The sequence below is a fragment of the Arvicola amphibius genome, chromosome 12 (assembly GCF_903992535.2).
Source record: "Arvicola amphibius chromosome 12, mArvAmp1.2, whole genome shotgun sequence".
In the NCBI taxonomy this organism is placed as follows: Eukaryota; Metazoa; Chordata; class Mammalia; order Rodentia; family Cricetidae; genus Arvicola; species Arvicola amphibius.
Genome location: NC_052058.2, coordinates 153,355,468 through 153,379,008, shown reverse-complemented (window position 1 = coordinate 153,379,008; position 23,541 = coordinate 153,355,468). Strand labels below are relative to the sequence as shown.

Genomic DNA, 23,541 nt, shown 5'->3' with positions numbered 1-23,541 from the left:
CCAACGTGGGCCATGAATCAGGAGACTGAAAGCAAGTCATTTCACTGTCTGAAGACAAACCTCCCAAGTCCACGAGTTAGAAAGCCACAGCAGGTCCTACCTGAGCACACTGTGGCCTGTTTTCTCACTTTCCTTGTAGACTGTAACACTGCTCACTGGGATGATTTGAGTGTGACTTGTTGCCCAAGGGTTCAGATGTTGGTAGGTTGGTCCCCAGTGCGGAAGTGTGAATGGGAGGTTTTCAGGTCATCTAGTTCCAGCAGTCACGTGGTACTCACAATCAATCACCTGTAACTCCAGTTTCGGCAGATCCAAAACCCTCTTTTGACTTTGTACACATAGTAAGTCTCAAAAGAAAGGAAGGAAGGAAAGAAGGAGGAAGGAAGGAAGGAAGGAAGGAAGGAAGGAAGGAAGGAAGGAAGGAAGGAAGAAAGAAAACAGTCCCCCCCCCAAAAAAAAACCCACAAATTTTCCATTAGAAAAATGGGCCTGGGATCTGAGAAGAAAGTTCTCTAAATAAATGAATAAAAATAGCTAAGAAATAACCCCCAAAAATGTTCATTTCCTTAATAGTCAGGGAAATGCAAATCAAAACAACTTTGAGATCCACCCCAATCTGAACGGCAAAGATTGCAAAGATCAACAATCAACCAATAGCCAATGCTGGAGGGGGTGGGGAAAGGGAACTCTCAACTGTGGGGGCTGCAAACTCTCCAGCCACGCTGGAAATCAACACGGAGAAACTCAAACAGCTAAAAACAAATCTACCACGTGACCCAGCTAACCCATCCCTTGGCATGTGCCCCAAGGACTCGAGAGCCACTCCACAGATAGCAGCTCAGCCACATTCACGGCTGCTCTGTTCTCCATAGCTGGGAAACGGAAGCAAACTGAATGTCCCTAATAGACAACTGGGTACTGAAACACTATGAAATATCATTCTGCTGCAAAGAAAACTGAAATCAGGAATTTTCAAAGTAAACGATGGAACTAGAAGATCACATTGGGGAAAGTAACGTAGATCCGGAAAGACAAATGTCCTGTGTCCTTTTCCACCTGAGATTCCTAGCCCCGAGGCTTCAGATGTGAGTACGTGTCCTGGAGTCACTGCAAAACCAGGAAGTGGAAAAGGACCGTGGAGAAGGAGCAGGTGGAGGAAGGAAGAGTAGAGCACAGTGGTTTGATGGGGGTGGGGGATAAAACAGGGGGGGATTTAATTAGAGCAGAGAAAAACTAATACAGAGAAGTAAGAAGGAAAAAACAAATCAGGACGTCTTAGAAAGCCCTAAGTAAATACATACACGTCTGTGGACACATACACATAGACAGTTTAAAGAGTTCCCACCTGGGCAGACACTGCTCCCCTCACGAGCCACAGACTGACAAAAGCTTCAACAACAAGCACAAGAAAGCTTCTTTTGGATTGATGGACAGAGATGTCCAAAAAACCCCAAAAACATAAGGCTACTGCTGTTAGTTGCCTCCCGGAGGTTGAAGATGCATCCCTAGTGCTGAAGACACCATGTCCCTGAGACAGGACCGGGAGTGTTCACACTGGGTCTGACCGAAAGCCTCCGTCCTGAGAACTAGTTCTCATGGTGCCAGGAGGTGCCATGTAAGCATGCGAGTGAGGGAAGCCACCAATAGTCCTGCCAGCTACGGCTATGATGCCTATGAGCTAAAGAAGTCACCAGCATGGTGTAGTTGATTTTTTTTAACTCTTTAGGGACCCACCATCCTGCTCCCAAATAAATACACAGAGACTTATGAGTGTCCAGCCTTAGCTTGGCTTGGTTCTAGCCAGCTTTTCTAACTTTAATTATCCTATTTCCCTTTTTTAAAGCCTCTGGGCTTTTTTCCTTTCTTTATTTGACATGTCTTTCTTTCCTTCTTACTCTGCGGCTGGCTGTGTGGCTGTGTGGCTGGCCCCTGGTGTCTTCCTCTCCTCCTTTTCTCCCTCCTCCCTCTCCTCCATGAATGTCTTCCTTTTATTCTCTCTGCCTGCCAGGCACATCTGTTTCTCTCTCCTGTCTAGCAACTTATTAGACCAATCAGGTGTTTTAGGTAGTCAAAGTAACACAGCTTTACAGAGTTAAACAGATGCAACGTATCTTTGCATCATTAAACAAATATTCCACAGCATAAATGAATATAACACGTCTTAAACTGATATTCTACAGCAGCACGGCATAATATCCCTAAGGGTGCATGGCACTACTATACTACAAGCTTGCCATAACCAACAGCTCTCTAATTGGATTTAGAATCAGAATAGCTCTTCTAATTGGCCCACCCAACAAGAGGGAAATCTTGCCTGATCCTGGAGGCCCAGCCAACTCTCCAGGGCTAGGGAAGGCATGGATTTTGGAGGAGAACCTACAACCACCACTTTACTAAAGTAGACTAACTCCTAAGTACATTTAAGTAGTTGTCCTTATACCCACAGCTAAGCCTCAGTCAGTCTTCAATGTGGAAACATCTCCTTGTAACAAACAGAGTAACCACAACCAATCAAGACAGAACAAATGACCCAGCCCCGATTAATAACATAACCCTGCACCTCAAGCTCAAGGATCATATTGGGATAAAGGAGGGAGAGATATTAAGAGCCAGAGAAGTAGGAGGTTTGCCATGAGGGTTTTGTCTCCTAGAAATATCAGAAGCTATATCCCATGAAGTCTCATTGAACATGGCTGCCTAAACAAGACCTGAACAAGAGCAGCGCCAGCAGATACTAACATGGAAGGGGCGAGGCCCTAACCCTGGACAAAGAACTGTAGGCAACCAAGGAAGATTGAGCGTGGGTGAGTGGGAGAAACAGCCTTCCCTGAGGAAGAATCCTAAATTGGTTATCCAGTACCAAAAGGTCAGTACATATACATGCCCATAATATTATAAAGACTGAGCAGATTGTATCTTTATAAAGAAATACATTTTTGGTGCTGGATAGATGTTCAGTGGTTGAGTTTAAGAGAAAAAAATAATTTTTTAATAGCAAAATACTACTCTTGCAGAGGACCTGAGTTCACAACCGCCAGCTCGAAGGGACGCAGTTCCCCGTTCTGTGCTGTGAGAACATCTGCATTCACACATGAACATATCCTCATACAGACACACGCATGTACACATAATTAAAAATACAATAAAGCTTTCTTTAGAGACAAAATATGTTCTGAGCTATGCACAACTTGATGTTAATTATGGGTGGTACATGATGCCAGTAATATGTATATTATGGATATATCTAGAAATATCTTTCCTGATAGACAGATATAGGTAGATGGTGATTGGACAGCATCCATCCCATCCAACTCCATGACTTTAACTATCTGCCATATATTGATCCTATCAAGATAAATCTCCAGGCTAGCTTGTCTGCCTTATTCTAGAACATCATTTCCAAACTTCTCCAGGCGAAGTTTCTGCCTGTCACTCTTCCTCACTCAGCCGACTCCTTTTCTCCTGTCCCCGACATCAATGAGTGACACACCACCACCCTGGTCACCCAGCCTTGAGTTACCCCTCACAAGCTAAACCAGGACTTCTCAAATTTATTCTACTGTGACTCCTTTTGACTAAGAAATGTTTAGGTAACCTTGGGTGTATAGGTGCTTAAAATAGGTATACAAATCAAAATTATAAGTCTATTTTCTTTGGCATAGTGTAACTATACTAGTTGCTAGAAGTTAAAATAAATTTGCTCACTAATGAGATGAGTGTGTTTCTTTATGTGAACATGGCTAAAAGTTTAATATTGCCAGACACAGAACATCTTCAACACCCCGCAGAGTTGGTTGATACTTTGATTTTTAATCGTCAATGCCGAGAAATTTTGCACAGATATTTAGTATGAAATGGCAGGCATATTTAGGGACATTTCAAAAAGTGTTGGAAATTTGTTCTAATCTCAAGCAAAAATTTACTGAACCTTTCAAAAAAATTGAAACCCAGATCGGGAACTCAAACAGCAATTCTAAGAATCAAGTATTGACCGGGCAGTTGGGGCGCAAGTCTTTAATCCCAGGACTTGGGAGGCAGAGGCAGGAGGATCTCTGTGAGTTTAAGGTCAGCCTGGTCTACAGAGTGAGTTCTAGGACAGCCAAGACTGTTTCACAGAGAAATGAAGAAAAAGGAGGAGGAGGAGGAAGAGGAGGAGGGGGAAGAAGAAGAAGAGGAAGAAGAAGGAGAAGGAGAAGACAATGAGGAGAATCAAGCACTGTAACAATACAGCCTAGAGACATATTTGTTTGATATTTACATGCTGAGGAATGATGATTGGAAAACATTAGAAGTGTTTGCTTTCTGCAATTAAACCACTGTGTTTCTAGGACAGCAGAAGTCTTTGTATATGTGGTAGAAACACTGCAATTCATAGCAAAGCAGGCTCCAATCTGAGCCGAGGTGCCGGAACCTGGAACCTACAGTAGGAAATGCGCACCGTGTATTCAGATCCAAAGCTTCAGTGGACCTGTGTGGCGCAGCCTTCACGGGCACCAAGATAAACACCTCAGTTCGTTATGCTGCTGACTTTAAATTAACATTGAGCTGTTTCATAGCCAGGAAACTTTGTTGCCAAACTTTCTTCATTCAATTACATGACCACCATAGGGCGGTAGAACCCATAGCTCAGTAAGCTGGCTTTAAACCATTGACCACATCTTATACACTCTACCCTTCCCCATCCCAAATCTATTTTCTTCTAACCCTGTAGTGTGAATAATTAAAAACCCAGAGACAGATATTGGGGCTCAAGCTGAAGATCAGAAAAGCAAAACAGCCAAGCCACTGGAGGAGTCTTTCCTCAACCGAGGCCGGGCGACTACGGACCGAGCCCTGAGCCTCTGTCTCTTTCTGTCTTAAATTCCCCTTTAGTGCTGGGGTTAAATGCATGTGACTCCCTAGTACTGGGGTTAAAGATGTGAGCCTCCATCACCTGGATCTGTTTCTGCGTTGATCTTGTGTAGCCCAGGGTGGCCTTGAACTCTAATCTGCCTTTGTCTCCTCTGGTAGCTTAGTTTTACCTTCTGATCTTCAGGCAAGCTTTACTTATTAAAACAAATAAAATATCACTATACATCCTCACTATCGGCTATGCTAACTTAGGCCATTGTGAGCTCTAGTCTAAATTACTAGGAATATAACCACAGTAATCACATCTGAGAGCCAATCTTATCACGCCATTACACTGCCAGATAGTAAGAGCTCATTGCGTTCAGGGTAAAATGTGAAACCCCATCACATAACTTATGTGTCTCAGTTCCCCACCTATGCCTACAAACATAACTCTGGCCAACTCCATTTCCACTGTGGTCCAAACGTACACATCAGAATAGACATACAAGTCAGAATAGACCAGCAACACTAAACACTAAACACTCCAATGTCCAACTGCTAAAGTTATTCCTTGTTCATGGTAAACCTGGCATATACTGGGTAGTTCCCCAGGAGAAGCTAACTTTATTGGGGTGATTCAAAGAACCAGGATCCTTTGATTTTGTGGATCTGCCGGTCAACAGCCAGCATCTGAATTAACTGTGCAAGAGTGGAGGGAGACGGGGAAGCCTCGGGAGCCTTTCATGGCTACCACCAGGAAGTGACACACACCATTTTCACCCTATATCCTTGCCCAGAGTAAGCATCATGGCTTTGCCCAAGTGTAAAAAGCTGGGAATTGCTACCATCTGGGAGGATCCAGGAAGGAGGTCCATCAGGGCAACTAGGTGGACATGGCATTATCTCTGCCATATACACACACGAGCTACCAGGATGCAAGAGTCATTGGGGACTCAGCATCTGTCAGCTACAGATGTTCTCCAGTGTTCACTCGATGCTTTATCAAACCGACGGTGCATGTTCCCTCTGCTGTGGCTCCTCTCTTGAGCAGAGACTGGATAAGAATTCCACACTAAAACTTCAAAATTAAATGCATAACTAAAAATTGTATGGAGCTACACAGAGAAAAAAGAATTTGGGGGGCTAGAAGAGATAAAGGCAGCCAGGCAATTGGAAGCTGTTTATGAAGCTTTGGAGTGTAAAGAGATTCAGTGAACAGTTACTCTGGTGAGATCGTGGGGAAGGAAAGGGGTGATGGCAGCAATACAGCAGGTAGAAAGTTCCAGCTGTCACATCTACACACACGCTTCATGTGGGAACCGTGGAAGAGATGATCTCAGGATTCACGGAGCCCCCTCCCATTGCAGGATCGAGGGTGTAAAAGAAAGCCCATTGAAAAGATATCTTTCCTTTTTAAATTTTTTCAAAAAGAAAACAAACTATCTTTTTCCTTATACATACCAATCAAGTCCCCACTCTCTCCCCTCCTCCCATTCCCTCCACATACCCTCCCACCCCACCCCTCAGAGAGGGTAAGGCACATTGCTTTGGGGAAGGTCCAAGGCCCTCCCTACTATATCTAAGCTGAACAAGATATCCATCCAGAGAGAACAGGTTCCCAAAAAGCCAGTACATGCAGTAGGGATAAATCCTGGTCCCACTGCCAGTGGCCCTCAGTCTGCCCCAGCCATGCAACCGTCAACCACATTCAGAGACACTAGTTTGGTTCTATGCTTGTTCCTTTATGGCTGGTGTTGGTGAGTTCCCACAAGCTCAGGAAGATTGTTTCAGTGGGTGCAGCCATTATGGTCTTGACTTCTTTGCACATTGTGAACCTAATAACAAAATGGGGCAGAAGTATACAGACTTGGAATGCACTCAAACTTAAATCATCAATTTTAATGCACTACAATAATATTTTATGTCAATGTAAGAAAAAAACTAAAAGTTTGGGTTTCATGTTTTGTTTAAATATTTAAAAAATTGACTAACTTTAGCTAGACCAAAAAGAAAGGGATACAAATAAATATAGTTATAGACAGAAGGGGACATAATACAACTAATACCAAGGAAATGCAAAAGGTCATGAGACTACCATGAATAATTACCCACCAATTAACTGCATGGGAAATGGATTAAAGTTCTGGAAATACTCCTGTATATGCCAACCAAGACTGAACTACCAGGAGAAAATCTAAACTGATCAGTAATGAATAATTAAGTTCAATCAGAAAAAAAAAACTCAGAGCCAAATCACTTCACGGTCACAACACATTTTAAAGAATTACTGACAGTATTTCTCAATTCCCTCCCCCAAAATCAAAGGCCAGGGTACACTTGGAAATTCACCTTCATACTAGAGCCAGATGGGGGCACTAAATGAAAAGAAAATTACCAATCAGTACTCTTAATTTACGTTAATGTAGAAATCACCAGTAAACCCCTGGCTAACTGAACTGGATGGCACATTAAAAGGACTATACACCATGATCAAAGGGTTTTCCAACTGGAATTATAAGGACAGCTCATCACATGCAAATAAATGTGATAAATCATGCATTGCTGCTATTGTTCCAAACAAAAGATCCAGCTAATCAGCCTAAATAGAAAACAGCCACCCTGCCTCCCAGGCTCCTCCCCAGGAAGTTCTAGAATATTCCTTTACACTGTGTGAAGATGTGCCACTGGGATTGGTGTAATAAAAAGCTAAATAGCCAATAGCGAAGCAGGAGGTATAGGTGGGACTTCTGGACAGAAAGAGCTCTGGGAACAAGTCGATTGCAGAGGGAGTAAGACATGCAGGAAAAGACGTAAAAGCTACAAGCCACATGGCAGCACATAGATGAGCAGAAATTAAGTTGTAAGAGCTAGCAGGACAAGCCTAACCTATAGGCCCAGCTCTCATAATTAATAATAAGCCATTTTTTACAAACTGGCAGTCCAAAGGAAAGTCTGACAACAAATAGCATCCAACATGGCTGCACATACTTCCACATGGGGCCTGAGAAAGCAGATTCTTAGGTAGGCTTGGCGTATAGAGGCACGGCTTTGTTAAGAGGCCCTGCTACTGAGCACTTAAATTGGGTTTAGGTGCAGCGGGTAGTGCGCTACTCAGTGGTGGGAGACTAGGTAGAGACGCCTACCAGGGCTGGCACTGATAGACCTGCATCAGGCAGGGCCAGAAGGTGTGAAGCTCTCTGAGCTCAGATTCGAAAAGGGAGGAGTTATCCACCATGCCGTGTACTAGAGGGCCTAGCCGCTGGGGAGCAGTTTAAGGTTTGGCTCGCACGAATCAGAAAATATTGCAACTGAGCACCACAGAGACTTCTTAAAGTGGTCCAGAAAAAGAAAACCTCTGAACTGATATAGTGTGTTTAAAAATATGCTTAGATGCTAATGAAAGAAAAAATGTGTATAGACAGACATAGAAAAAATAGTTTATAAATAATAAAGTCTTTAAAGAGAAGATAAAATAATAAAAAAAAGGATAAGTCATGTAAAGATGGGAAAGCACGGGGAGTCTTGATCCTATATGGTATCTTGTTAACTTTAAATTTTTAATTGCTGGTGAATGAATGGGAGCTGCTGAGAGGCGTGGGACTGTAAAGAGGGTCTACTGAGTCAAAACCAGCCTATGTACTTCAGGAATGCCTTAACTTTAAAGTGGAAGTCAGGAAATGTATTACTTTGGCAACAAGGTTATATTTTTGTTTCCACAGAACACGAAAGGTTGAGAGAGATCAGGTTTGATGGGGGAAAGACCCCCTGAAAATTCTAGCTACAGACATAAAAAATAAACAAACCTACAAGACAGGTGATGTGTATTTTATCTGCTCAAATATAAAACAAAAAAAAAATCTTTGGCTGGCTTGGGTACAATGCACAGTCCATACTTGTGTTACTGCAGATGTGCACATTACCTTTGAAAGTCTGTGTGTTTCAGAACACACAAGGGGGCCAGACAAGAATGAAAACGGATGACCCACATGTCCCAGCCTCTCAGATGCCCCTGCTGCTGTTTCCTCAGAGTTCTAAGTTCAGAACAACTTCAAGGTGGTTAGCTGAGATGGTCCAGCCTCATAGGCTACTCGAGGCAGGACTACAGGTGCTGGAGTGTGTGCAAATGCTTTCCCATTGCACAGACTGGACAGCAAATGTTACGGTTAGCTCTCCCAGGACTTGACCATTACTCCATTTTTCTCATTTTGGGATTCCTCAAAGATACCATCACCCTCAGACAACAGGAACTAGCCTAGAGAACATGACACCCAGATTCCCAAGAGGTGGCGCAGATAGATGGCTTTTGGTCATTTGATAGGTTTTAGATGTTTGTCATTATTTAGGGACTTGGTTATAAGTTGTCATTGGTTGTTGTCAGGATAAAAACAATAAACTGAACAAAGGAGATTGGATACAAGGATTTCTTTCCAGAAGGAAAGAGGGGTAGATTGTTGAGTCTCCCTTTGAACAACCACTTGTCTCAAATATTTTACATCGGTGTGGACTTTTGTATATCGATACGAATTTAAGGTTATTTTAATTAGACTGTATATGTTTCTACTCTTGTTTAAGGTATTGTACCTATGCAGTTGATTTAAAAATGTAAAGTTTTAGTTTTTACAAACTACTTAGGATAATAAAAAAATACAGGTTAATAGTCATCTATAACAACCAAACTTATGTTAGATCATATAGAGATCTATTTTAAATAGATCTTCAAGCACTTCAAAAATCTACAAAATATGGCACTTAAAATGTTATAGTAACATAAGGCTTTTCATGACAGTGGGGCAGGTTTGTTCCCTGTGCAACAACAACATCAATCTACTTCAAAATAAAAAAGAATAATGGGCATTGAAGAGCCTCCACATGGATTTTGCTTTCTTGGGGCAAAAGCTAACCATTTGTGTAAGGAGCTACTCTTTCCTCAGTATGCTGTCCAAACTGGACAAGCGGAACACAAAAAAGCAACTGCTTAAGTTTGCCAAGGCAAAGTAGGCAGGTCTTCAAAATTCCTGCTTTACAGAAAAGTCTGTCAGATATTCTAGACCTGTAAGCTGAAGATGGATGTCCCAACAGTGCAGAGGAGCCTTGAGATGACTGTCCAGGCAGCCAGATGTCTTGTAATATTTTATCCCTCTTGGGTCTCTGATGGGACTTGAAGACTAACTACATAGTCACAGTTTTAGTTTTCCCTGCTACCAAATTCAAAAGTAAAGCTTATATAAGTGATGTAAAGTTTATAATGTTGAGAAACATAAAAGCTTAAGTTGTTTAAAAAGATGTTTTAGGGTCTGAAAAGATATTTTTAAGATGGCAATACAAGTTATTACATAAATGATTTAGGTATAAAACTTTGGACTAAGGATAGATAATGAAGTATTTTCTTTAAATCTGCCAAATGCAAATGGACTGGACACTGTGAATGTAACTCTTACCTGGTAATTGTTATTATTGAGTATAGTTTTACTTTATTAGAGTGAAAACCTTTTTTATTTAGACAAAAAGGGGTACGTGTTATGGAATATTCCTTTACACTGTGTGATGTGTCACTGTGACTGGTTCAAATAGCAAATCGCTAGGCAGGAGGTATAGCTAGAACTTTCAGACAGAGAGCACTCTGGGAAGAAGGCAAGGTCACAAAATGCAGAGGGAGCAAGACATGCAGGAGGAGAGGTAAAAGCCATGGGTCATGTGGCAGCACATAGATGAATAGAAATGGATTAATTTAAGTTTTAAGAGCTAGTGGGACAAGCCTAAGCTATAGGCCAAACGTCCATAATTAATAATAAGTCTCTGTGCCATTTTTTTTTGTGTGTGTGTGAGCTGGCAGCCCAAAAGAAAGTCTGACTACAGAAGTAGCTGGAGCTGGTCTTGATACCGAGAGCCACAGACTATTTCAGAGAGTTATCCCAATCTTTCAACACAGCACCACAGCCTCGAAAGTCTCTGAATGTTTTGTCTATCGATCTTCTCTGCGCCCTTCCTACAGCGATCTGAGGTGACCCCGTCAGTCTTCCCAACCCACAGTCACATCCTGGCAGCCTTGGCTGCCTCTCAGCATTTAAACCACATTGACATCTATGCCCACCCCCAGAGCTATCTAGTCGCTGCCATGGCTTCTAAACAAGCGGCCATAGCAGACCCACCACCTCAATCCTCCTCCTGCACTCAAGGCTGACCCCTGCGGATGGTGGGCTGCAGCATGCATGCCTCAGTTCAAGTTTTGCAGCTGTGTGCACACACATCCCTCGCGGCACCCCCCCCCCCCCCGCCTGTACATACTCAAGGCCTAACCACGGTAGCAACTCACTTCTATGTAGACAAACATCAAAAATACAAGACTAGAAATAATAGAACTCTTGAAAGAAGGCACAGCGCATTCTCGATGGGACACCAGAAGCACATATTACAGAAGCTAAGTTAGTAGGATTATCTCTATAAGGTAAGTATCGGTTGAGTGTCATGTGCTCTTTAGGTTTATTGAAAGTGGATTCGGGGAGTGAAGAGACCCTTCACTGTTTCTGTTAACTCCCCTGCTCTAGATCAGACTGGCCCTCCTGTTCTACAATGGGGAGAGGGAAAAAAAAAACCCAGCAGGCACCTAAGACTATTAGGAACGCTGTGTCCTTTGAGAACAGCCATTTCCAGGAGTGATCGTTGTTTATCTCAAGGTGTAAACATGTCTACTGTGGGAATGAGAACCCAGAAACCCACCCATGGAGAAAAAGCTCAGTTGGAAACTCAGGCTGGCTGTGTCAACTTCTCCAGCCAACATCCATTGGATGGCTTGGAAGCCTCTGATCTGAGGGTGCTGTCTTTGCTCAATCACACAGCTCCAATCAACACTACTGCGGAGCCATAGGCTCCTAATTTTATGATATTTTGCTATCTGATGCTTCTATCTGCTACTTGCTATTTGTTCGTTTACTTTTGCTTGCTATTGATTTAAGAAATGCACCCAAACAAAACTAAAAGCTATCATAAATCATTCTCTATATACAGATCAGCATAAAATGAAAATCTTCTCCAGTCAACCTTTAGATTCCAATAATATATCTGCAAATCATATTTCTGGCAAGGAGTTAATAAATCATAAATGGAATTTATGCAAGTCAATGGTAAAATGTAAGATAAAATAACCTAATTTTGAAAAGAGCAAGAAGCCCAAATAATGGCCAACAAAGAAAGGTGCTCAGCATGAGCAATCAGGAAGAAAACCAAACCACGGTGGGGTGCCGTGAGTTTGCTTATCTTTGGTTTTGCTCTCCATGGTTTCTAGTGGGTCACTGCAGTCTGAAAATATTAAATGGAAAATTCCAGAAATGAGCAATCCTTGTTATAACTTACAGACCACTCTGAGTGATGTGTTTAAATCTTGCACTGTCTTGTTCTGTCGTGCCCAGGACACGGACTGACACGATGCCTAGTGTGTCCACGCTGTATCCACTACCTGCTCACTTAGCAAGGTGTCTGCTGTCAATCTCCCGCTGTGGCACAGCAGCACTTGTGTTTAAGCAATATTTCCTGTACTGCGCATGCCCTCCCTAACACATCCTCAGTACGAAGGTGGAGATGCCAGGGAAAGGCTGTAAGCGGTTTCATTTAAGCAAAAATCCGAAGCTTCCTAATAAGTAAATTAATCATGTGCTAAGGTTGATAAAAATCTGTGGTAGAATCCATGAAACTGTGAAGATAAAATTACTTCACCATCCCACCACAGACTACAGACGTGAGAGCCACAGTACACGGAAGATGCTTAGTTAAGATGGAAGGGCACTAAGTCTGTGTACAACTACATAGGCAGAATCTCTGTGTGTGCCTGTATTTCTGTCTCTTTCTCTGTGTATGTTCTCTCTCTCCCTCTCTCTCTCTCTCTCTCTCTCTCTCTCTCTCTCTCTCTCTCGTATGTGTGGGGGGGCAATGACTGTCACCTCACATTATCAGAGCCAAGTGATAACAGGTGACAAGGGGTTGGAAAAGGGGGTGCCACGACACTCTAGGTGGTAATGTAAACTGACGTGATGTCATAGAAAGCAATTTGGAAATGCAACCAACAGCACAATCATACAACCTTCAGGAAATAGAGGTACTTTAATAACTTAATAATTCATACACCAAATCAACATAAATCCAAGTTCAGTTTGCTTGTCCTTTTAACCCATTTCCATGGAAAATAAGTTTAAAATTGACCAAGAAACTGGAAATGTGTAAGAGCAGAAACCTAGTTAGAATTTATGCCCCCACACAATAAAATATTACATAGCTAGTTCAAGGACTTAGGTCTGCAAGTAACATACAAAGCTGAGAACACGATACACACTCCTGTTCGTGTGCACATATGAATCCAGAAATGTACAAGGGCAGTCTGGGAAGAGCACAGTAAAAGCCACCACAACAGTAATTCTTTGGGGGTTGTGCACTCAAAGGTGTTTTCCTTTATACCTTTAACGACAGCCTGAATTGTCCTATAATACATCTGCATTACCTTTTATAATTAGAAAAATAATTCTATTTAAAGTTCAAACTTGTTTAGCCCTCTGAAAGGTCATGGATACTTTTTCCAATAGAACAAAATTCACATGACTTTCTTAACAAGGAGAACAGAAAGCTCAGTGCAGGCTGGGCTGTGTGCTCCTTACGTTGTCACGCTGACACAGGCTAGGGTCTTTGGGAAAGAGGGAGCCTCAGCTGAGAAAATGCCCCCATGAGATTAGCCTGTCGCAATGCTGCCCCTGGGCTGATGGCCCCCCGGGTCTCTATAACAGAACAGACTGAGCAAGCCAGTAAGCAGCCTTCCTTCGGGTCTCTGCTGCAGCTCCTGCCCCGGGTTCCTGCCCTGATCCCACCATGTTGAACTACACAGTCTGTGAGATAAAATAACCCCATCCCTCCTCGGCTTGCTTTTGCTTACCGTCTTTACTGTAGCATTAGGAAGCAAACCAAGAGTCCAGGAAGCTGTGAGTGCCTTGAGACAGGAACTCACAAGGAAAGGCTCTGACAGCTGGATCGAAGCAGTTGGTGTCAAGTCTGTGCCAGGTCCCAGATGTTATCTGCCAGCCTTCTCCGCAAACATCATGTAGAGAGGGGACCCTGCCAAAGAGCTGAGGCCAAAAGCCCATGGAAGACACAATGTGACACAGGACGTGGTTACCATGCCCCTTCCCCAGCAGCTGTCTGGCCATTAACCAAGCCCTATTTTTAATTGTTTTAAAGTGATCTGATATAAACTGCTGAATATTTTCAGTTATTATTAGAAATTAATCTGTAGCTCTCAAGTCCAATTACTGTTTATTTCCTCTATTCCAGTAAATTATAAGCATGGTGAGTGCCGCTGGGTTTCTCACGGTAAATTTCTAATAAAGCAAACCATGAATAAAAGCTGGGTAGAAAAGCAGGCTTGTTTGTGACTTTACATGGAGAAAAAATATCATGAGACACATTCTGGAACTGTGAAGACCATGGACGTGGGAAATGGCTGTGAATTACAATTTCCGCTCTGACACTTGACTGTGTGACTAGAAAGTGACCTGGCATTTCTGTGATGCAATCCTCGTATCTGAAGAAGGGCACCAAGCGGACAGCACAGGATGGTGTGTGGCCATTTTGCAGAAGCTGCTGAGGGCAGCATTTGGCATATAATAAATATCCCGTGGATGTTAAGAATTACCACTTTCGGCAGACACTGAAAGTACAAGGCATGTGTGTGCGTGTGTACGCACCCCTCCCGCCCCCAGACACACATGCACACGAACCTGTTAAGAAAGAGAGCTCAGGAAACACAACTTAGGTCACCATCTCGGGGGGAACAGTCTGGCCTCTGGGCTTTGGTTACAAATGCCAGGGATCAACAGGACAGGTCCCAGTGACTGATGGACTCTCGGGTGCCAGCATCCACTACACAGTCAAGAGTTCAAGCTCTGCTTCTGCCATGATTTGGTTGTTTGACCTGGGTGAGCCACTCACGACTAACCTCTGCAAAGGGGAGCAAGGCTGCCTCTTCTTTGTGTGGCAGGGTTGTTGTGGACTCCACTGAGCCACAGTATGCGATGAAGTCATACTCAGGGTAAGGCCAAGGCTGTTCTGTAAACCTAAGTTATCGGACACTCCACCCAAGAGACCATGCTCCTGCCTCAGCATCCACAATGGAACTGCTTGAAAACATCCCTGCCCACGTGTGACGGCAGACAGGGCTGATGTGGGCTGTTTTATAAACTTAACACTAGGCGAGGAGGTTTTCCAGTCTTGGGCTGAGGAAAGGATGAACCACGATTAAATCGGTGGCAGATAAAGAACCACACCCCCACTTGCTGACATTGATCTACAACCATCATCTAAGGACCCTGTGTGGGACCCCGGGTCAGCCAAGGGGCACAGGAGAAATCTGTGCTGAAGTCCATGCTTAAAAAGCGATTTAACATAAAAAAAAAAATAGCCGTAGTCTTTTATGAACACAGTGTGTCATGTTTATTGGGCTGTTCACAGGTAAGCTTAAAACAGGAAAAGACGGGATGCCATCAAAACCTCAAGAAACAAACTCGTTAGCTTTCTTAGCTGCAAAGGGTGCGCTCCATTGCAAGTAAGGACCAGACAGGCCATTCGTTCACGTATCTGTAATGGGCGCAATTTACTTTTCTTAGCAACAGGAAGTGAATACATTTAACCAATGACTTTTTAGAACAAGAAGAAAACTATCTTTATGAGTTAGGACAAAGAAATCGATTATACAAATTAAACTGATACAAAATACATTATAAAGAAAACACACATACAAAGCGATTAAGAGGGCCAGAGAGGGAGGATGCCACAGAACAGCACACTGAGGGGTGCAAATTCATTTCAGTTATGAAATCAGGTCCAACGGACACATTTACCGAGGTAAAGGCACAATGACTTCCACATAATTTATGGGGAAGAAGCCGGATTCCCCACGCAGCATTCCTTCGTACCAGTTTTCATCTATCTGATTGGTTAGTGTAATGACGTCCCCTTCTTTAAATCCTAATTCTCCTTGGTTTTCTGGCTCAAAGTCATAGAGACCGCGACAGCAGGGTTGGTCCGCGGGAATGTGAGTACCTGTCCATGTGATACGGAGACAAAAAGTACAGGTTAACACGACAGTCACCCCGGAAACAAGAAATGGGGGAGGAGCCTGTGCTCGCTCCCTGCCCACCCGTTGCTCTCAGCTCTCCAGCTGCCTCGGGCGAGCCTCTGTCCCCAGTGCCTGTCTTCCCAGTCCTCTGAGGGAGCAGATCCGAGTCCACCCTATTTCCACTCATAGCTTGACCCGGAGCCCAAGGGGAAAAGCTAATCACCAGGCCCCAGTCCTGTCTCCGGAATGCTCAGACTTTGCTTGTGCTGACAGGATGGTACTCGGGAAAGCTAACGGGCAAAGCTGAGGTGGTGTGTGACACAAGCCTAGGGATTCTGAGGTGGTAACACGGGGACGAGAAGAGAGCAGTCAGAACAGGAACATTACATCCACAGAGTCGACTGATGTGGCCAAAAATCTAACACATGGTCACTGGAAAAGAGAAAATGTGTATGCAGATTTGGGCCAGGTCAACTCTAACTCACTGACTCAGAGAAAGCCAGCGTGAGGCCTGTGAATACCAAGGGTGTGTATGAATATATATTTGTCAATATATTTCCATGCATTTGCTTCCATTAAATAACACTCTTGTACGTAATGCTGCAAACCTGGCCCCACACACGGCTACTGGCCAGCTGCCCCCTGTACTAATTTCCCTTTATTGTTGGCATCCGTCATGGCCAGTCTGTTCAGAGCACACCTGATCTTAACGACTCTGTAATTGGACGTTTGCGGCCCTCTCTCCCTTCCTCCCTTCTCTCCTTTCCTTCTCCCTCGCCTCCTTGCCTTGCCTTTCTGTCTTTTCCCGTCCTTCACTCTTACCTCCCACCCTCTTCCTGCTTCCTGTCTCTTTTAGTCTTTCTCAGCTTTGAGAGATAACTCTGAAGAAAGTAGCAGATACATCTCTACTCACACTCGGACGTCTGCACTCTTTCCTGAGAGTAACTGCCTAGACCAGGATTTGATCATCATGAACACGAAGTTGCCAAGATGTTTGATTTGACATTTGCCATCAACTTAATAGTCTACCTTTATTTTTAACAAATTAGAAGCCCTCATATACTCCAAACACTGGCCTCCTATCTGCCAAGTCTGGTACAAACTATTCCCAGATTCTCATTTGTCTCTATGTTTTATTTTTGCTGTCTGTGCTGGCAACTGGGCAAGTGGTAGGTTTTCTATTTTGCTTTGGAATATATAATTTCAGGACAATAAAGGAGAGTAAATGAGGCTTTTCATTCATAGTTTATCCTCCGCAGTCATGTATGGTTAGCGAACAGAATTTTATAAATAATCTTTGAATTTTATGTGCATGGGTGGTTTGCCTGCATTTGTGTCTGTGTGAAGGTGTCAGAAAACCCCTAGAGTAACAGACAGTCTTGAGCTGCCATGTGTGCGCTGGGAATTGAACCCGGGTCCTCTGGAAGAGCAGTCAGTGCTCTTAAGTGCTGAGTCATCTCTCCACCCCCTTTCAACAGAATTTTGTTAGAGAATTTCAATTAAATCTTTTCATGTTACAACTTTTGTTTTTAATCCATTTAGATTTTAGCAAAAAGAGGAAAAATTTATTATGTTTTAATAATGCCGATGCAGTTATAAATTTTTAAACGATCCTCTCTTTACTGATTTGAAACACTGCTTTTATATCTTATTGTTCAGAGTTTTCCTACATAGCCCAGGCTGACCTTGAACTCAAAGGGATCCCCCTGCCTCCACTCCCCAAGTGTTGGGATTGCAGGTGTGTACCAGCACACCTGGCTTTGTCGGTCACGTATCATGAGCCTGGGGTCTATTTTGAGATCTTCAGTTTAGTTCAGTTGATCCATTTGGTCGCTGTACCCTCTCTCTTTTCATATTATAGCTTTGAGTAAATGTTAATAATTAGTACAGCAAGTTCCTGGCCACTATTCCATTATAGAATTTCCTGGCTAGTCTTATAATCATTCAGGTAAACTTTAATGCCACTGTATAATTTCCATTTTGACTGGATTACACTTGGTGTTTTTTTTTCCTCTGAGTAGTAATAAAATTAATTTTTAAGAGATTTTTTTTTAATGACTGGCCATTTAAGAAGGCCACAGTAATGCAAGTACCACATTTTGACTCTGTGGTAGGATCACACTTGCTGCTATTTTAAGATTTCTATGCCCATACTTAAAGGTGAAATGACTTCAGCAGGCTTTGGAAACACCATTGATTTTACTTTTTGGAGGTGAATATTTCTTCTTTGTTTCCTAGATATTCTAAAGATTTTCCACAAATTCCCTGAGCCTATAAGTTGGTGAAACTAGGGCATTTTCCAGGCTAGTTTAAGATAATGGACTTAGCATGTCTCAAGTTGGACATGTCTTCCCGCCCCAGCTCCTGGGAGTCACTGCAGAACCTCAGAGTTTCCCACAGTCCCCTGAGAGGAGCTGGAACTGTGACGGCAGGCAAACGCTGAAGGGCCTTGGCCAAGTAAGATGATGCAGTGGTTGGAGAAAGGCTGGGAGCATGGACCACTGGTGAGACAAGGCTGACTCTAGGGATGGGATGGAAGGAAGCTTAACCCCAGCCCAGACTGTGCACATAAAGGAAGGCCATAGGCATTAGCTGGAAATCAGCCATCCAAAAAGAGGTCGGGAGACTCTCTCTGCCACCAACAGCTGCCTCCTCTATGAAAAGTTCCCCTAGGCTCCTTCCTAAACCCGGAGCCAGCAGAGATGATTCCAGAAGGCAGTGCAGGCTCCCAGAGCAAAACCAATTTCCAATATCCCGACTGAAATCTCTGACAAGCTTTCCCTTCTGCCGATCAATTTTATGGTTTCCATTTTTGTTTCCTTTTTCCGTTGCTGTTAGGCCAGTGGTGCTCTGAATGGGGCTCACATAGTTGAATGTCCAGTTCCCAATTGGTGGACTATTTAGGAAGGATCAGGAGGTGTGGCCTTGCTGCAGGAGGAGTGTCATTGCGGGTGGCTTTGAGGTTACAGAAGTGCCTGCCAGACCTAGTCTCTTTCTCGCTGCTAACTGCCTGTAGATCAGGACGCAGTCTCTCAGCCAGTGTCCCAGTGCCATGCCTGCCACCACGTTCCCCACCACGTTGGTCATAGACCAACTCTCTGACATTGTAAACAAGCCCTAGATGTTTCCTTTGATAAGTTGCTGTGGGTCGTGGTATCTCTTCACAGCAATAGAGCCGTAACCTGAGACTGTGCAGAGAGTTGAGGTTCTGTAAGAGACTGTACTCCTTCCTCACATATGGGGTTCACATAAAGCCAACAAGAGGAAAAGCCAGGAGAAAGAATGGCAATGGATGATCCGGGTACTCCTGTGGTTGGCCAAGGATGGCTCCCAGACTGGTTTAAGCAGGTCTAGCAATGTAGGTTATCTGTTTCAAATTTCCAGATCCTGCCAGCCTGGGGGAGGGAACTGAGAACCATGAGGGCCATAGCCTTCCCGGCATGTTTGGAAGTGGACGGAGCTTCAGCTGCTGGGGGAAGAGAAAGCAGAGGTGATGAGGCCTCTCCCTCTGCTGAGAGGAAGCCCCCACCCTTCAGGTGACCTGTGGGCTGACCAGCCTCTTGGAATCCGGGTCTATCCACACAGAGACATCCTGGACCTTCTGGATGTTCATGGCACTTGGATGGCTCCTTCCTAGAGAGACCTGAGCCCAGCCAGTCAGTAAATCCCTTTTGTTACACTGATGGCAGCCAGAGAGATGAATGTAAACGCTTGGGTTTAGCTTCATTGTCCCAAACTTTAAAGAGTAACATTCAGTGATGGCAAAGCACTGGGGAACCGAGTTTCCAACAGAGGACCTCCACTTTGACTTTGGTCACTCAGTTCCTAATGAAGGTGGGCGGGGCCACACACCGAGAACCTGGGGCTGCGAGTCAAGGTCCACCTCACTGAGGAACAACCGTTTCAGGGTGGCACGTACGAGAGCCAGGTTCTTTCCACAGCCCTGCCACTAGCGGACGTGACTGAGAAAGAGCAGATGGAACAGACTCCACGGGCTCTGAATGCACCTCCTCAAACACACTGTCCAGGCAGGAGGCAAGCAGCGAGTCCTGCACCAACCTCCCCTTTGGAAGAGGTCACAGGGCAGATATCAGGCCAGACAGAAACACCAAGGCTCCAGACCCCACACCATGGTCCACCTCACTCTAGGTCACCTTCCACACAATCTATGATGCTGCTGAGACACTGTGTGGATTCTCACACCCGCTGTGGGGCTCACTATCTAGCTTTCCCTTCCACCTATGCTATCAGCCATCTGCAATGACCAAACCACATTCTGAGTAGGAGATGGCTGTCCAAGCCAACTTGTAAGTGCATACATGTGCATGCTCTCACACACACGCACACACGGAACTCATCAGGAAACAGACACGTGACTCACTTCTCACTTCACACATTACATACAGGCAAGGGCCACAGCCATGTTGCCCACTTTGATATTCCCGGAGAGGCAGCGACCTGCATGTGCATCACCGTGCCAGTGGATAGACACTACACAGGAGAATCTCAGAGACCGCGAGGAAGACCCCGTGAAGGAGTCCCTTTACACCCTTTCTGCACTGCCTTGCTACCAAGCACACTCCTTGGATGTAGACAAACTTGTCGAAGAACAACAATCAGAGCTTACCCTTGTGGCAGTACGACATTCTGAAATGCTTCCTGACACATTCTTTATTCTGGGACGTCGTTGTTACCTGGAGCCCTCTACCAAGTAAGTCTCCCTACTGCAGAGGGAGCGCAGAGCCTGGATGTGAACCAAGCAGTCCATGTCAGCTTCTAAGTTCTGAACACTGCACCTTCAGTTGTGAAACACTGTGAGGGTCAAGGCGTTCAGGCTTCTGTGCCAGAGGCCAGGCACATTTTATAAGATGTAAGAAACAGGCGTAAGAAACGGGCAGACTCCGGTTCCGAAGAACCAGGGCTACAAGACCTCGGAGCCCAGAGATTTTATTCAGTTCATGGAGATGGAGGGGCTGTGACTTGTCACTTAGGAAAGAAACAGAAGTACTTACTTCCTAGAGGGAAAGACCTGGAAGAGAAGACAGTGGCCCACAGTGCGGAATCGCTCCCTAGATTACACCCAGGGGATGACGTCAGCCCGACTCCCCACTGGAACTGTGGGGCCAGGCAGGCTCCCAAGTGCTCTGAGCCGGGGAGACTGTAGTGAAATGAACCAAAGAGGGGCTTGAGGTGACCACCACCTGCTCCCCACAAAATGTAGACACATCTCCCAAGCGCCGCGGGAGTGAGGCATGGTGGGGCTCCACGGGCCTCTTGCAGGACATCACAGTTGCTCCACACACACACACCTGGCTTCTCGGAGGTGGGACTGCAGCCATCAAGACAGCCACCTGCGGAAGCAAGTCTCTCCACAGGCGGCCCTCACTCATCGACAGCTTGGAAGGACAAGGGGATGAAGACACAGCTAAGGAAAACCACCAGCTCCAAGAAGGGGGTTCATCTCTGAGCCAACGACAGTTATTTCCTGAATCTGTGAGTAATAACCAGGCCATTGGTGCTCTTCCCTGGAAGACACTGAACTACCTTGAATGGCAAGATTACATCTTTTTCCATTAAGAGAAATGGAAAAAAGATTAATCTTTCTCTTTTTTTTTCCTCTTTCCATTTTTGGCAAAGAGTGGAATGGAAAAAAGATCAGGCTGTTTCCGCCGCTGGTCTAAACGGAGACTCACACCAAGGCCAGCTAGAGAAATAAAATTTCTGCCCACCTGAGAGAAAATCCACATCATGGAAGCTGGAACTTGCAGTCAGCCAAGACAATCTCTGCTTCCTTAGTGTTTGGGATACCTATCTGAGAGATGCCTAAACGCTTGGCTTCCCACTGCCAGACACAAAACTCCAGGCAGGCAAACAGCTGGCCCAGCCAGCATCCCACCTCTGTCCCCATGGTCTCAGAGCCCCGAGCCCATCTTCACATTTGCATGCAGTTGTTAGTAACCAGAACCGTGGATAAAACGTGCACACGAGTTTGCTACTGGCTAGCACAAGGGTGTGTGCCCTAGTTCAGAGAGCAGACACCAGGACCCATGGAGTCCACTGGGGAAGGCCACAACCCCCCACTCCCACCCTCGGGAGGGTGTTTATTTTCTCGTGCTTCTGGGACCTGGTTTTAACGTAACATGAGAGGTAGGAAACACAGTTTGTCTTTGTGAACAGAGAAAAGAGGGGATCCCTTTTAAAATATTTATCATTTAAGATCTGCTCTACACCAGAGAGAGAGAGAGAGAGAGAGAGAGAGAGAGAGAGAGAGAGAGAGAATGTGTTTTCTGTCAGCCACACACAATAGAGATGGGAACCTAGTCTTCCTAAAACAAATGTCATTTCCCTGTTGGCTATCATGATGTGGTCCATTTTCTAACAATAGAGGGTCCCATCTTAACCTCAGGAAAATCGTTCCCAGGACACTCCCCTCAGCCTCACCCGTTTGCCCAAGTTCCTACCCGAGTGTGGCACTGGCATACACACATGCTGACATTTTTTTCATGCAGTAGCCATCCAATCCCATAATGCCTCATCTTACCCAGCTGCAAACCTCCCTGGTGTTAGCATTTACCATATGTGTGGCAACAGTGGCACCTCGGCCTCAGAGACAATGGATTGAATCCAATGACTAGCCACTACCACTTCCCTTCAGTGTAAGGGCAGCAAAGGCAGTGCCAAGTTCTGATCCCGCCCAGGGGCAGGGTCAGCTTGGGGACCACTCCATCTCTGAGGAGCAGTGGGAAGGTATAACCTGTTCCATGTTTCAAGTAGTCTCAACTCCTCTCCTTATCTGAGCCAATCCCTACCCTTCAGCTGAGATCCTCAGCCCAACAGTCCCAGGGAGCTCTGAGGCCTGGGAAAGCTAAGACACAACCCTGTGCCTGAATCCTACCCACCCTCGAGGGATGCTCTTCCCTATAGGGGCTTCTGTGGCTGGAGCCTGCCATCTGCAACAGCACCCACACCCTAGATACCACCAGTGTAGACACTATGTCTCCCTTTCCCTCCCCCCTCTTCTCACACCCCTTCCTCAGGCTGGGGAGCTGCTCTCAAATGCTGTTTCCACGCTTGGCTTTGAGGGAGATGAAGGCTGAGGGGGCGGTGAGCAGGGGACGCTCTCTTCACACGCTGAAAAAGCGGAAGCTCGTGTCCATCCTCCATCACGTCTCATCGTGACTATCTTCCAGATCACCAAAGGAGCTCCTCTCTCCTCCGCTGACCTTCATTCCAGAGAGTCCAAGACCCAGGAAGCACTTCCTCCAAGCACCATGAATGAAGGCACACTGGATCCCCGTCACACACACCCACTTTCTGGGAGTCGGGGGAGTGGAGAACAATTTACAGCACCCACTGTCAGCATGTGTCCCATGGAAGGACAGGCATGGGGTCTCCAGGAAGCTACTGACCTGAGGAGGGCTCTTGGTCTCTTAGTAAATGCCCCAAACTCTTGTGCCTTTTGAGATTTTGTTCCCGTTTTGTTTTTGTTTTGTTCTAAATGTATACATGTATAGCTTTTTTCTTGCCTCCCTTGTAGCCGGGGTTGCGACCTGTCACTTTTCCCGCTGCCAGTGGACCTTCCCGAAGCAGTCCCTCGGGCCCTTCTAATCTGCTGC

At 45.0% G+C, this 23,541-nt stretch overlaps 1 protein-coding gene across 5 annotated transcripts in view; it reads right to left on the bottom strand.

Moving 5' to 3' along the window:
- Nucleotides 1-15,274: 15,274 nt before the first annotated feature.
- The window catches only part of Sh3gl3 (SH3 domain containing GRB2 like 3, endophilin A3), a 113,052-nt gene continuing 104,785 nt past the window's right edge, over nt 15,275-23,541 (bottom strand). For all 5 annotated transcript variants that reach the window (XM_038313730.1, XM_038313732.1, XM_038313731.2 and 2 more), the window contains one exon: nt 15,275-15,909. In XM_038313730.1, the coding sequence (XP_038169658.1) occupies nt 15,704-15,909 (206 nt within the window). In that variant the 3' untranslated portion in view covers nt 15,275-15,703. The remainder of the gene's footprint in view (nt 15,910-23,541) is intronic.